Below are 13,843 nucleotides of genomic sequence, written 5' to 3'. Positions count from 1 at the left end.
TTTCCAGAGAAGGCTTTTGTTGTGCAGTCACGTCTTTCGTTTGTAATCCTCCACTTTTTCCATTGTTTTTCTTCTACGCAGAATCCATTAAAGAGTCAAAAACGTAATAGACAGACTTTTTCCATTCATAGTACTAGGAGCCCACGATCGGGAAGCATCTTTAGTATGAAACCCCCCCCACATCTCCTAATATACCCAGCAAAGGAAAGTAGACTAAACTCTGTTTTTAGTCTGATTCAAGGTCTGCATAATAAGTAAATCTGACTGGTCTCGTGCAAATCTACCTATCAAGAAGGCTAAACCTCTAACAGGGTTAGAAGTTGATGGGTTAGAAATAGGTGGCTATTCTTTGAGAAGTCACATGTTTCCTATCCTTAGACCCAAAATTATGGTTTTCCCATTCAATCCAAATGAAATAAACATTTTCCTGCTAACCTGGTTCATATTTTGGGATTCTATCACGTTTACTCTGGGGTGTGTGTTTGTGTGTGCACACGTGTGTGTGTATATTATACCACATGTTGAACATGTATAATATTATTTTTTTTCACTTTAAATAATATTTAGCCTATAATAATCCCCCCCAAAGTTTGGTTATTTTCCTCTGGCCATCAAATAGTTTTCATCCAGTTTAAACCTATTCATGTTTACTTCTCCTAAAGAGATGAATTAAGCTTAAGAATGCTCTGATTTTCTATTTCATTAATTGAACATTTTTGCCCCTCGGTCCTCCATTGACATTGGCTGCTTATGGCAGAGGGCAGCTATAGATCACATGATCTCCGAGGTTAAGCACATGGTCCATTCAGGCCACCTTTGTGGTCCTGTAAACAGTCTCACTTTATCCTAGAAAAATGCACGGTACAGGGAGGGGGAATTGTATTAGTAATCCACTTCCAGATCTTTGCTTTATGTAACTATACAAGTGCCTATTCCCAATCTGAAATCCTCCAGAGGTTCTGAACTTCAGTTATACTACTCTCAGCTGGCTTGGTTATTGTCTTCCCCAATATTTAGTCCTCTATATGAGGTCACCGTGTGATTCTCATTCCTATCATCTTAAGCCAACATACCCAGTTACAGGCTAGAAGATCTTGTATCTTATTTACCTGTGATTAAGCCCCATTGAAGTCATTTGAACATCTGGTTTTACATCTATGGGAATATGCAAAAACTACAGCAGCAGTTTTACAGAAACTAAATATGATGTAGGCATTAAATCATGTCCCTGTTTTCCTTTTCAGCTCCAGAGATCTTCCATTCCTTTCTGAATGGTGGAACGGGGTACTCCTTTGAAGTTGATTGGTGGTCGCTGGGAGTGATAGCATATGAGCTTCTCCGTGGATGGGTGCCTGACATATTCTTTATTTTTAAATATGCTTTGGAAGTTGCTTTGCCACGTCAAAATGTGGGCAGTAGGTTCATGGATTCCAAGGCAATGAATATACAAATGAGGTAGAAGTTAAAAGGCCTTATTGAAGAAAGCAGTTACAAAGTATAACAAACAAGACAGCTGAACAAGAAATTGCAACTTTCTGTAGATGAGTGTAAATACAGAACAGCATCTAATGTTCCTCAGCTGTTGGAAGTTTCATATTATTCCAGTTAATGTGTAGTTCTATTCCTGGAATGACCTATGCTAAAGCTGATCTCTAGGGGGAGTTTTCAGAGTTCATATAGTATTCTACTACAATTATTCTTATTTCTAATTAAGAACACTTCTTGTTTGTCAGATACCAACAGTTTATGTGAGACAGTACCAGTTCTTACATCAAGTCGTCTCGGCCATAAATGGTCCACCTTGGAGTTGCAAAAAATAACTCTTTTAAACTAGGCTGCATCTATCTGTCTTTCTGTCTATCTGTATCTATCTATCCATCTGCTGCCCAATTCCATCATGGTTCTGGGCAGTGTACAATACTAAACAATTTGAGACAAAACAATATAAAATGAAATAAAACGAAAACCAGTCATCACACAAAGGATCACACACTCTAGTCCAGAGCCTAGAGGAACAGCCAGGTTTTAAGGACTCTTTAAATAAGGCCAGGGTGGGGGCTGTACCCATCTCAGATGGATGGTGTTCCAGAGGGCAGGCACTACAACTTAATGGATCTCTTCGGGTGACACTGTTTAGTCAATGGAATCTGGAACGTGCTGATTCTGCCCAATCATCTGGGACAGAGAGTAACTATGGGAGACAGATGGTCTTTCAGGTAACCAGGCCCGATGCCATACTGGGCTTTATAGGTGATAACCAGCATCTTGAACTGCACAGAGGAGCCTGCTGGCCACCCGGTGCAGCTCACAAAGGATACCACTGTATATGGGCATATGGTGGCATGCCCATAAATGCTATGCCACTGCAGCTTCTAAAGGGCCTTCCAGGTAGCCCCATATACATTGTAATAGTCAAAATGCAAGGTGACCAAAGCATGATGATGGTTTTCATAAATAAATGTGGAGTTCTCATGTATTTCCATTTATTCATCTTTTTTTTTCCCTTCAGAGGCCTTATGACATCCACTCCAATAGCCCAGTGGAATCGTTAGTTCAGCTGTTCAGCACTGTGAGCGTTCAGTACACAACAGCTTGGTCAAAAGACATGGTGGCATTATTAAGAAAGGTAAAATCATTGATGCTTCAGTAAGGATTGCAATGATTCATTATCACTGCACAAATATGGGCTTTGATCCCAAAATATGTGCTCCCTCTAACTTGCCAACATACTACATGTGCCTGTGTAACAACAGTTGCCTCCAGCACATTACTTCATTGTTCCCAGAACAGTGTCAGGAAGCCATGCTGCAGTCCTAAGCACCGAAGTAGAGAGCATGTGTTTTGCACCACAGATAATGGCTCCTGTCCTTCAAATGCTTTCCAGCTCCACATACTTGTCATTCTCACTGGGCTAAATGTAAATGCGCATTGTCAGTGAGGAAAAGATATTTTCTTTAGAGGTAATGTGGCAGCTAATCAGTCATTTACTGTTATTGTTAAAGGTACACACTGGCTATACTTTAAATTGCCAGCAATACTTTTCATGGGGTTTTCTTGTTGCTTGATTAATGAGGACTTATTTTCATATTATCTTTTCAGATTGTGATACCCCCTATAGGCATTCAAAAGACAAAAATGTGTGAAATGGGTGGGATGTGTCTCGCAACCCAATTCCTCCTTCCTCTGGCATTCCCGTGTTGGGGAATGTCTGTAGGAGGCTGTAATTGTGTTTGGATGGTAACAGCCCTCCATGAAAGTTCAAACTGTGAATAATCAAGGTTAGTCTGTGTATCAAACTGAATGTGCCAGATTTCTTTATAAAAGCAATTGCCTCCTGTGTATGAAACATTAGCTAATTGCGCTAATGATTGGTATCACTTGAGAGTGAAGTGTCAATCTCTGGAAGTCTGTTAGTGTGATAAATTTATAATTCCCACTGATAGTGAACTTAGGTGGTGATTATTGCCAGGACTGGCTCCACCATGGGGTTTTTGAGAAGCAAGGGGAAGTTATCACCATGCTTGAGGAAAGGCTGGCAAATGTACAAACAAGCTTTAAAAAACAGAAGTGAGAAACAAGAGCATCCAAATTCAGCCCATTGGGAACTGAGCATGCTTAGTGGCCATGGAATACTGAATACTAGGTTTGTGCAGAGGGGTGATTTGCAGAGTCTGTTGGCATGAGCAAAGCTCCTCTCTCCTCATCCAGCTGTTTTGGGGGTGTCCCAGATTGTTTCTGCCTGCACAGTCCCCTCTTCAGCAGTCCCAGTTGGGCGTGTCTGGGAAGATCCCAAAGCAGTTGTGGTGAGCCTTCTGGAGGACACTGCCATCTGAACATTTCAGTGAGGGGAGTTTCCGTTGTGCCAACATGCTGGGCAAAGCACCCTTCAAATCCATTGCAAAATGTTCCTTCAAATTCTTTGCCAGCCCTCTTCAATATCTGTTGGAAAAGAAAAATGGAAAGTGAGATAGGGGTGGTAAGAATGGTGAAATGAAATGAAGCTCCCTATAGGACAGGGTTTCCCAAACTGTGAGGTGTACCTCCCTTGGGGAGGTGCAGACAAAGGCCAGGGGAGATGTGAAGAACCTTTTAGTAACATTGTTACAGTAAATCCACCTTGCCCAAAGTTTCATTGCATTGTTTTCATTGTTCATTGGTGTTCATTTTGATGTTTGGATTTTTAGGGGAGGTGTGTACATTAAGATTACACTAAAGGGAGGTGTGATGGCAAAAAGTTTAGGAACCCCTGCTATAGGAGGACATCAATGGCTAGCTGTTACTTTGAGCCAGAACCCTAATTAGAAAGAGGTACACTAGGTCTCACTGTTAGTATCTTAAAAGCAAAGATAAAGAAACCAAGATAAGCTTTACCCTCTAGATAAAGAATTCTTTAACACATTCCCTCTTTCCTTAAAGCCACTAAATATAATCTGTCTGGCTAAGTAATGGTTTGGGGGTTTTGTTGAGAAGGGCAATTGCCATTTATGCCTGTAAATGTTCAGTGTTTTTAAAAGATGAGTATCCTGTAAAAAAGAAAGCAACTATACAACAGTGACAAGAATCAAGTGCTCTGGTATAAATCTGTCCCAGATGGACACCATGCATAATTAAAGTTTGATTTTAAGGAAAGGTTTTGTTATGGAAATTTACTCAACAAGAATACCCCCTCTGCTGGATTAGAGTAGGAAGATAATCTCCAAAACAAACGTCTGTGGAAAGTAGTAAGTAGTAGAAGGTACAAAACATTTTACAGAGGAGTATTTGTGGAAAACCCAGATGAAGAATGAATTGTTGAGGCAACAAGATGTTTTGTTCACATTTGTATTAGATGAGCATCAGTAGGGAAAGAGAGTGATGTTACTTCCAGTCACAGAAGAGAAGCAACTCTGAACTGATGCAACTAGGAGACCTTGCTCTCTTCCTTTTTCTTTTTTTAGATATTTTTTATAAATAACTCAAGGCAGTGAACATACCTAATACTCCTTCCTCCTTCTATTTTCCCCACAGCAACAACCGTGTGAAATGAGTTGGGCTGAGAGAGAGTGACTGGCCCAAAGTCACCCAGGTGGCTTTCATGCCTAAAGCGGGACTAGAACTCACAGTCTCCTGGTTTCTAGCCTGGAGCCTTAACCAATACACCAAACTGGCTCTACATTTTTCCCAAATGTAGATGTTAAGGCCATGTAATTTGGGCAGCCATTGTATGTATGTGGAAGGTATGCCAACAACTGTGATGAATAATTGGTGCTGCCCTTATGTTCTTTGTCAAACAGTGACTCAAGTACTGTAGGACACATGACTGTAACTCAGTCAGAGGGGTTGTACTTTATTACTCAGAAGCAACCCCTGCATCCAAATATTCCTGGGCATCTAACATGAGATAAACAAATTTGTTAATGGTAGACTGCAGAAAACTGAATGGGTCTTCCATTTAAAAAATGAAAAAAAAAACTAATAACAAAGGCTATTTTGTCAAGTGGAAAACAAAATAAATGAGATGTTACATTTTTAATTATTGAGAAAAGGAAGCAGATTTCTTTTTATTGTGCACACTTCCACTCCCAGTATGCAGAAATAAAGCTAAGAGTTTTTTGCCAGCTGCCCAAGTTTGCCTTAAATAAATTGTGCCTCACCCCTCTGATTTCCCATTTCAGCTGTTGACAGTGAATCCTGAGCATCGTTTTTCTAATCTAGCCAACATTCAGACATCCTCCTACTTATCTAATGTGGACTGGGATGAAATTTGTGAAAAGAAAGTGGAGCCTGGCTTTGTTCCTAACGTAAGTCAAAGTGATGAGTATGTTTGCTTCTGCTATTGATCTCTGCTACTTGTGAAGGAGGCAGTAATATAAAGCCAAGTGTCATGTCCCCCACCCCATCTAACAAATTTGGGCTCAAAATGTTGCTTGCATTATCTTGCTTGCTATTCACATGGCAGCTTCTTGGTCTGATTGTCACAGAAAGGTCGTCTGCATTGCGACCCCACTTTTGAGCTGGAAGAGATGATTCTGGAGTCAAGGCCCCTGCACAAGAAAAAGAAGAGGCTTGCAAAGAACAAATCCAGGGATAACAGCAAGGACAGCTCACAGTCTGTAAGTGTCCACTGGCAGCTGCCAAAGTCGTTGAAATATTTGAGTGTCCTCTTATGGTAGGAGCTGCCATTTTGTGTTCAGCCCTCTGATGGGGCTCTGCAAACATTGCTATGCTCCCAACAAAATTGTAAGGCTGTGCATAACTTGAAAGGGTGTTCTGCTTTGCTGAAGTTTCAACACAAGCCCTTCCTTAAGTTGCTTCACAAAATAACTGGGATCCTTCACTTCCAAGAGTGAAACTAAGTGACTGTGTTGCTTCATTTTTTTCTGGCCTCAGCACAGTCCCAGCACAGAAGCCTCTTCCAGCTTTGGTCTTCTCTAGTACTGCTTGCCAGTAGGGAAAAGAGACACGGGGAAGCTTCAAAACAGTGCAGTGTGCTTCATTGAAGCAAATCGCGTTGTCCCTTTACTTTGATGAAGAGATGCACATTGCCTCTTCAGCAGCAGTCTAAGTCACCTCACGCTCTCCTACATTACGTTCCTCCAGTTAGGTGAGACTTAAGCTGCTACAATCTCAACTTCTGTTATTATAATGGTATGCAGGAATAACCTTGGGAGACAGGCGGAAGAGCCACAGACTAGACAACCATCATGCAAAAGACTTCTCAGTCTGCAGAAGCAGGGATGGGGGTGGGGGATGGGAAATGTTTCAAAAGGGACCCTCTCTAGTTTTCTGGGGGGTAAAAGGGAAGCAGGGAGAAATACTTTCAGACTTGCAAGATTCTGTTAATGCGACCTTACAATAAAGATACTCATTGTGGTGCTTCTTGTCTGGACTACCTCGAACGGCTAACAGTGGTTTTATTCTATCATGTTGGTCTGTCATACATACACTGTTTGTCATGGCACAGGACCAACCCCTTGCTCAGTGTCATGGTGGTACCAGCTGTTTATGGTGATGCCATTGCTGTTTTCCTTGAGTACCAGCAACATGCATGCCACTTAACCTAAGAACTCAGAGCTGTGTATTTAAACAAGCATTTTGAAAGACAATATTTGAATAATGTATTGGAGTGCAAATTTTATCTGGATTTCTTAAGAATTAAGAACAGATTAAAGCAGAAATGAGGGCAAGTGAGCAGACGTACAACGGTTGCTAAAAACAGACTGATCTGTTCATGACTATCTGTCCATGACCGCTGATTACAGCAACAGTTGTTGGGAGTCAGTACATTAGTTAAGACTAGCGAAAAGAAAATGAAAGAGATGCTATTTCTTTGAAATCAGAGGTAGACAAAATCTAGCAAACGTTGGTAAGAAGAAAGAGTGGCATATAGATTGTATCCTATTCTAATGATAAGGCTTGCCAGACAACATATTCTATTTGGAAATAGGTCAAAACCAGTCAGAAGAATTCTCACTTTTAATGCCTTTTTTAAAAACACTAGTTCTTAGTATTAGAGGTATAAAAGAGTCTTCCATGGACCTTGCTGAGGGTGTATTAGGTCTTTTACTCCCAGCAAATTCATTATAGGATGAAAGCTAGCAGGAATGATGCTAGATTAGCAGTCATCTAGTTCCAGTAAGTCTGACTCACTTTTGAGCATGTAGGGCCTTTTCTCTTTCCACAGCAATAATTAAGTTTTTGGAAGTAAATAATCCCTCCTGCTGTATTCCTAAACAAATCAGCAAATTTATGTCTGGCTGTTTCATTAAAAAAAATGAAGCCTCAGTCTGCTGAACCAGAAATCTATCTTGTGAAGCAAAAAATAAAGTGGATGAGAGCTATACCAGTCCCTATATCTCAATGTAGTGCTAGGACTGTGCAGCACATTGGATTTGATTTCAAAAAGCGCTTCATAGTGTGCAGGAGCACGTTTGTAGCCTCTGTCTGCACCTTCTTAAAAGAGCTGTCACTCATCCTGGGATCATTTCATCTTTTGCCTGGATTCCACAGGTCTTTGCCATCCTCAGTTGCTGCATAACCCTAGTTGAGGAGCTCCTTCGAGGCAGTGCAGAAGGATACTGCAGTTACATTTCTTCATGTTCTTTTGGAGATCGGATCTGAAATGCTGCATAGCTCTACTCAGCCCTGCTCTCATTTTTTGTTGTTCTTAGCTTCTCTGTTTATTGCTAGAGATTGGTTGATTGAGTATAGTATTTATATTCCATCTCAGTCACACAACATTGGGTAGTTCACCATAACAATCCATAAAACATACCCAACAGCCTCCCCCGCAATCAGTCTCATAAAACAATTGTTAAATACCCCATAAAACCAACAGAACAGTCCCCTATAACAAAGACGAAAATTGTACAACCAACAGCACTTAAGCTCCAGTTGCCCAGCAGAACAACACTATTTTAACCACCTTGTTGAAACAGCACAACATGTGGATTGCCCAAAACTCAGAGGGGGGGGGGGTCCTAAGAGATGGGGCTGCCACCAAGAAGGCCTCACCCTGGCCCTACATTTCAACTCCTCTGACCTCTTGGAGTGGGGTACCTGAAGCATCCCCTCTATGAAGAGCTTACACGATGGCCAAACTCCCTTTGAAGGAGATGTTGCCTAAGATGTCTCCTCTGTAGGTCATCTGCATCTGCATCTCTTTTGCATGTGATATATAAACTTTGCACATTATTACATTTGTATTGGCCTCTCTTCAGATCCATGGAGCCCAGATCAGGCATCATAGTTCTCCTTCCTCCTTGCATAAGAAAAGGTAAGCTAGGTGATTGCTTTGAGTCTATCTAGTGAAATTTATGACTGAACAGGGATTTTAACTCAGGTCTCCTTCTCGCCTGCCAGGTTAATTACTATATCATATTGGACTCCTATATTAAGCAAAATAAAGTTCCAGAGTGACTAATAGGAAACAAATAAAAGCACACAGCGATCATGACTCTGAATGACTCAAAGATGGATGTTCTTATTACCATTTTTAGGTGCAAAATTTAGTTCTGCTCTGAATTCACAGCAATTTGGACAAGAAAGTACAACTTAATATTTTTCTTTTCATAGGAAAATGATTACTTGCAGGAATGCCTTGAAGCAATTCAGCAAGATTTTGTCATTTTTAACAGAGAAAAGTGAGTTTGAAACATGTTTTTAAAGGGGAGGTGGGGTGGAAGGGTGGGTGGGTTGGCTGGATAATAATTACAATTACAATTCATGGAGAAAAAGTCTCTTATTCTCAGTTCCTTTTATGTTTCTCCAAAAACCTATATCCAATGTTGCGGAGGTCCTTCTGATCACTGAGTGATGGGGAATGTGGGTTATATTCTGAGATCTCTGAGACATTCGTGACATACATCAAGTAGAAGTCTTAGATAACAACTTAGATAAGTCTTCTTTTAAAAAAAAATCCAATCATGTCCAATTCTCAGAGACTGCCTGCACAAGTCCCTGCAGTTTTTTTGGCAAGATTTTTCAGAAGTGGTTTGCCATTGCCTTCTTCCTAGGACTGAGAGAGAGTGACTGGCCCAAGGTTACCCAGCTGGCTTTGTGCCTAAGGCAGGATTGGAACTCATGGTTTCTAGCATGGTGCCTTAACCACTACACCAAGCTGCCTCTCACAGAGAAGTCTTAGTTGGCATCAAAAGGACCATAAAGATGGCACTAGGTAAACTTCTTAGGCATTGTTGTACAATAACAGCAATGCTATTATTTAGATGGTCCTGCTCCTAATATTTACTTGCCCTGTTTCATTTGGTGGCACTGCTCAGGGTAGTTGTAAGATTCAGGCAGGTAAATATGGAATATGCAGTCTTTTAGTGAGCCTGTGGAAGGAAAGATATGGTGGGGACAGCAATGCTAGGGGTAGAGCCAGTGAAGGTATGGAGAATTAATCGAGAAAGCGTTGAATGTAGCTCTGCAAGCCCTCTTGAACCCCATCCGCCATCAGATGCCTCATCTCAAAACAATGCTTTCATTGCCATTTACTTTCACCACATACATAACCAGCTTGCTCTTCTGTACAGGTTGAAGAAGAGCCAGAATCAGATGAACGAATCCCTTTCTCCTCCTGAAACCACCGATGAAACAGAGACTGAAACAGAATCTGAACATTCCAACATAAATATGTGTAGCTCAGTATGTTCTTCTACAGGCAGCAGCTAGGACGGTGGGGCAAAGGGGCCAGAAGCTTGCACACCTCTTAAATAAAACATTCTCAGGTTGCAATGACAAGCAGATGACAGTACAGCCAGTCCTTTTGTGGATGGGGAAGGAAAGAAGAGGAGTCACACAAACCAACACTGTAGAGCCACAGAAAAGGCAAATAGTTCTTACAGAACTCATGGATTTAAAAAGATCTCCTGTTACCAGAGACTTTGCTACTATGCAACACTTCAACAAAACTGTTCCATTTCTTTCTTTGTCCTTTTCTTTTCATAGGTGATAGATAGCATCCGAAGCAGTGCATTTCAGGGAGAAGAATGTAGCGTAGATCCAAGAAAAGGCAGAATAAAAGCATGCTGGGGGCTGGGGGCTGGAAAAGATTGCCAGGGCAATTGAAAATGCCCCATCACAGTGTTGTCCTTACACTCAAGCAAAAGCTAATTGCAAAACTGTCTCTTGCTGTTTTCAAAGCATCTGAGGATTCCTACGGAACGTGGCAGTCACAGTTTCCTGTTGGGACTGGGCTCAACTGATACCCTTGACTTGTGATTTTTCGTAAGTTTAATCTCTAATTTAACAGGTGCTTTGGAATCTACCCATCTAGGGCCAAATGCCCCAATTTTACAGCTGGATTTTTAAAATGGTGTAGTGCAAGGTGATTTTTTCCCCTCAATCCACTGCATCTTTTCACAAAGCTGTCCTTGATTTTCAAGGAGTGTTGTATGCTTACAAGCACCTGAACTGAGGTTAGCATTTTCTTCACTCCTATAAGGGAGCAGGTTACTAGCTTGGCTTTATTGAGATGCCCTAATGATCAAGGAAGTAACATTTAATGCATCTCTTTTATGCTGTTCAAAGTGTAATTTGAATATATCAATGACTGGCACCTGTTTTAACTTCTTACAAAACTCGGAAAGTTTTGATGCTTGTTCCAGCTGTGGATACTGCCTTTTTCATTGTTTCAAAAGTCATTTCTCCCTCTTTCTTATACCAAGGCTGCTATCCTACGCATACTTACTAGGGAATAAAGTCCACTAAATGTAGTGGATTTACTCCAGGTAAACATAGTATTTACCTTGTGGCTTTATCTTACTATATTGTGGCTTTATCTTATTCTTAAAACTCTAGGACTCATTGATGCTAGAGTATATGTTGTACATAAATCTTGTAACTCTTTTCATTCCGGTTTTGTTACCAAACGTTGAAGAGATTGTCCTGTTTGTATCCCAGTTGTGTTTTCTTGAAAGAAAGTGAACTTTGCATGCTTTTAACGTTGATACATTTTTTCCCTGTTGTCTTATTGAAACCAATTTGCCAGGGTTGGACTAGAGTCTTTTGGAAACTGGAATCCTTGCAGCCTTATTTCTGAAGCTACAACTCTCTCTACAACAAGTTCCTATTTATTTATGTGACATTAAGGAGCATCATAGGATGGAATTCTGACCAACTCTTATCCAGTCAATTCAACAAATGACACAACAGAGGTGTAACCCTTTTATATGGACTACAGCAAACACATACTTAATTTTCCACAGTTTTATGTGGAGGTTAGTAAGAAACAAATATTGTCCATCACTAACTTTTCATAAGAATCATTAGAAAGAGAGGAAGAATCAAGTTTGCTTGTGTAGATATACAAAGAAACCAAAGCATTCTTCTCAGTGCCACGGTTTGTAGATTATAGCCGGGTAAATGGCATATCCTCTCTACAGTTGATGGTAAATCTTACTAAGCTGTGTTAGTACTATGATTAAAACTTCACTTGATTTCAAGGCAGAAGCTCTCAAAGAGATTTATAGTCTGGATATATAGGTTATGCTATTCCATCAGCTGTTTTATCATAGTGTCACAACCTCTAATGTCGTTCTCCAAGCATAGCTGTCCATGCCAACAGGAATGTTCAGAGTCAAAAGCCTTCTAAGTGTGGGGAAAAAGAACAATCTCACTTCCCTGCACTAAGGAGCAAGATCTAGTAGTAAGTACAGAACCACATCCAGCCCAGTGTAGTTATTGTCCCCATGGGATATGGAATCCTAACACTAAGGATTTGTAGTTTCATACAGGATTATAATCATGTTCAGACTAGCCTGGTTCCAGTCTTACTTCAGACCACCCACATATTCTTTTTCCTAATGCCTAAAGAAAGCTAAAGTGCCAATATGGTTCACCAACTGATCACTGTTCAGTTGCATCGTAGCACAATAGATTCTACAGAGAAAAAACTCCAAATTGAATTCAAGACCTAAGTGTGGGTGACATTTGCATGTTCTAGTAATCAATCATAGATTTAAAATGTTGCATTTTTAGAAAGAATAGTTGCCTCTAACTAGTTTGTTTAGGAAGTGTTTAGTCTAATTAGCCTTGTGTTGAATGTTCTATGTGAATCTAAGAAAAATGGCTTTCTTGTTCAAATGTTTGCAATGATATAAGCCAGTAAGTGTGGTTATTGGCTAATGAATTCATAGGAAGTCCATTTTTTTAAAAAAAATAAAAAATAAAAGAGAACTTCTTTAAAAGATTTACAATCACAATGTTTAATAAAATGCAAATCCAGCAAAACATGTTCTATTGATTTATAGTGGGGGGAGGGGCGTTGTGCTTCTGTTTAAGGAAACCAGGTCTGAACGGTGCTTACATTTGGCTGAATTATACCAACAAGTTTTCCCTTCTTAGTTTGCTCTTTCTTTCTCTTCTCTCCCTTTCTCTGCCTTCAGAAACCAGTTGTGCCATGCAGACATTTTGTAGGGAGTAGTAGACCTGTTTTTATTTATTTATTTATTTAAATGATCTCTAGAGCCGCCCGTCTCACAGCAGATGCAGCCACAGAAAAGGCACAAGTCCAGAGTCCAACAAGGTGGCATGGTTTGGTGGAAAGGGCCCAGAACGTGCCCTCCCTGCTGGATCCCGTGGGGCAGGCAGAAAAAATGGGGGGCAGGCAGTCCTGCAAATAGCCTGGTTCTGTGCCATATAGGGCTTTATGGGTGGTAACCAGCACCATGGATTGGATCCAGAAGCCTAATGGGAGACACTGCAGTTCCCTTGCCATTTTTACTTCAGGAAACCAATAAAAGATGCCCAGCTGCAAGTCACCTCCTATAGCTCTATCCTGTATTCTATCATTTTCTTTGGAGGTCTGCAGGTGTAAAAGGCCTTGCTTAACTATGTTCACTTTTCCCCTCAGGACCATTGTCTGCAACCTCAGTCAGCTGAGTGACTCCATTGCAATTGCCATTCTCTCTCTTTCCAGAGAATGCTTCTGAACTGTCTTCTGGAATGATAGGATTGTAGGTGGATTCTGATAATCACAAGTCTCCTGGCACCTGCTTAAAAGCATATTTGATGGTACTTACAGCCAGGTGGGAAGGTAATCTTCTACAGTGCCTGTGTTACTTAACTCAGTGCTATCACTGCTGCACTGTCAGGGAAAAGCAGATAGTTGGTGATTCTAGATGTACTGTAGCAATATCTTTCAAAACTAGGACTTGGCTTTCTAACCTAAAGCCCAATACATGTATTGAAACTCAGCCTTCAACATTTGTGGCCAACTTGGCCATTGATCATACTGGATGGGTGTGTTAGGAATTATTGCCCAATATACCTTGAGGGTATAAAGCAGAGGAAGTTATTATAGATACTCACCTCCTGACATTTATAGGAACTAAGAAACCTTATTCAGTAGGGAGTATTCAGC

At 40.7% G+C, this 13,843-nt stretch overlaps 1 protein-coding gene across 1 annotated transcript in view; it reads left to right on the top strand.

Annotated features, from left to right (window-relative positions):
- The window catches only part of STK32C (serine/threonine kinase 32C), a 214,384-nt gene extending 201,715 nt beyond the window's left edge, over nucleotides 1-12,669 (top strand). The window contains exons 7-12 of the mRNA XM_063307362.1: nucleotides 1,245-1,348; nucleotides 2,510-2,626; nucleotides 5,655-5,780; nucleotides 5,961-6,092; nucleotides 9,055-9,122; nucleotides 10,014-12,669. Coding sequence (XP_063163432.1) covers nucleotides 1,245-1,348; nucleotides 2,510-2,626; nucleotides 5,655-5,780; nucleotides 5,961-6,092; nucleotides 9,055-9,122; nucleotides 10,014-10,152 — 686 coding nt within the window. The 3' untranslated portion in view covers nucleotides 10,153-12,669. The remainder of the gene's footprint in view (nucleotides 1-1,244; nucleotides 1,349-2,509; nucleotides 2,627-5,654; nucleotides 5,781-5,960; nucleotides 6,093-9,054; nucleotides 9,123-10,013) is intronic.
- Nucleotides 12,670-13,843: the final 1,174 nt, after the last annotated feature.

The sequence above is a fragment of the Candoia aspera genome, chromosome 6, assembly GCF_035149785.1.
Source record: "Candoia aspera isolate rCanAsp1 chromosome 6, rCanAsp1.hap2, whole genome shotgun sequence".
Lineage (NCBI taxonomy): Eukaryota > Metazoa > Chordata > Lepidosauria > Squamata > Boidae > Candoia > Candoia aspera.
Note: the sequence above shows the minus strand (reverse complement) of the source record. Positions and strands in the feature narration are given on the sequence as shown.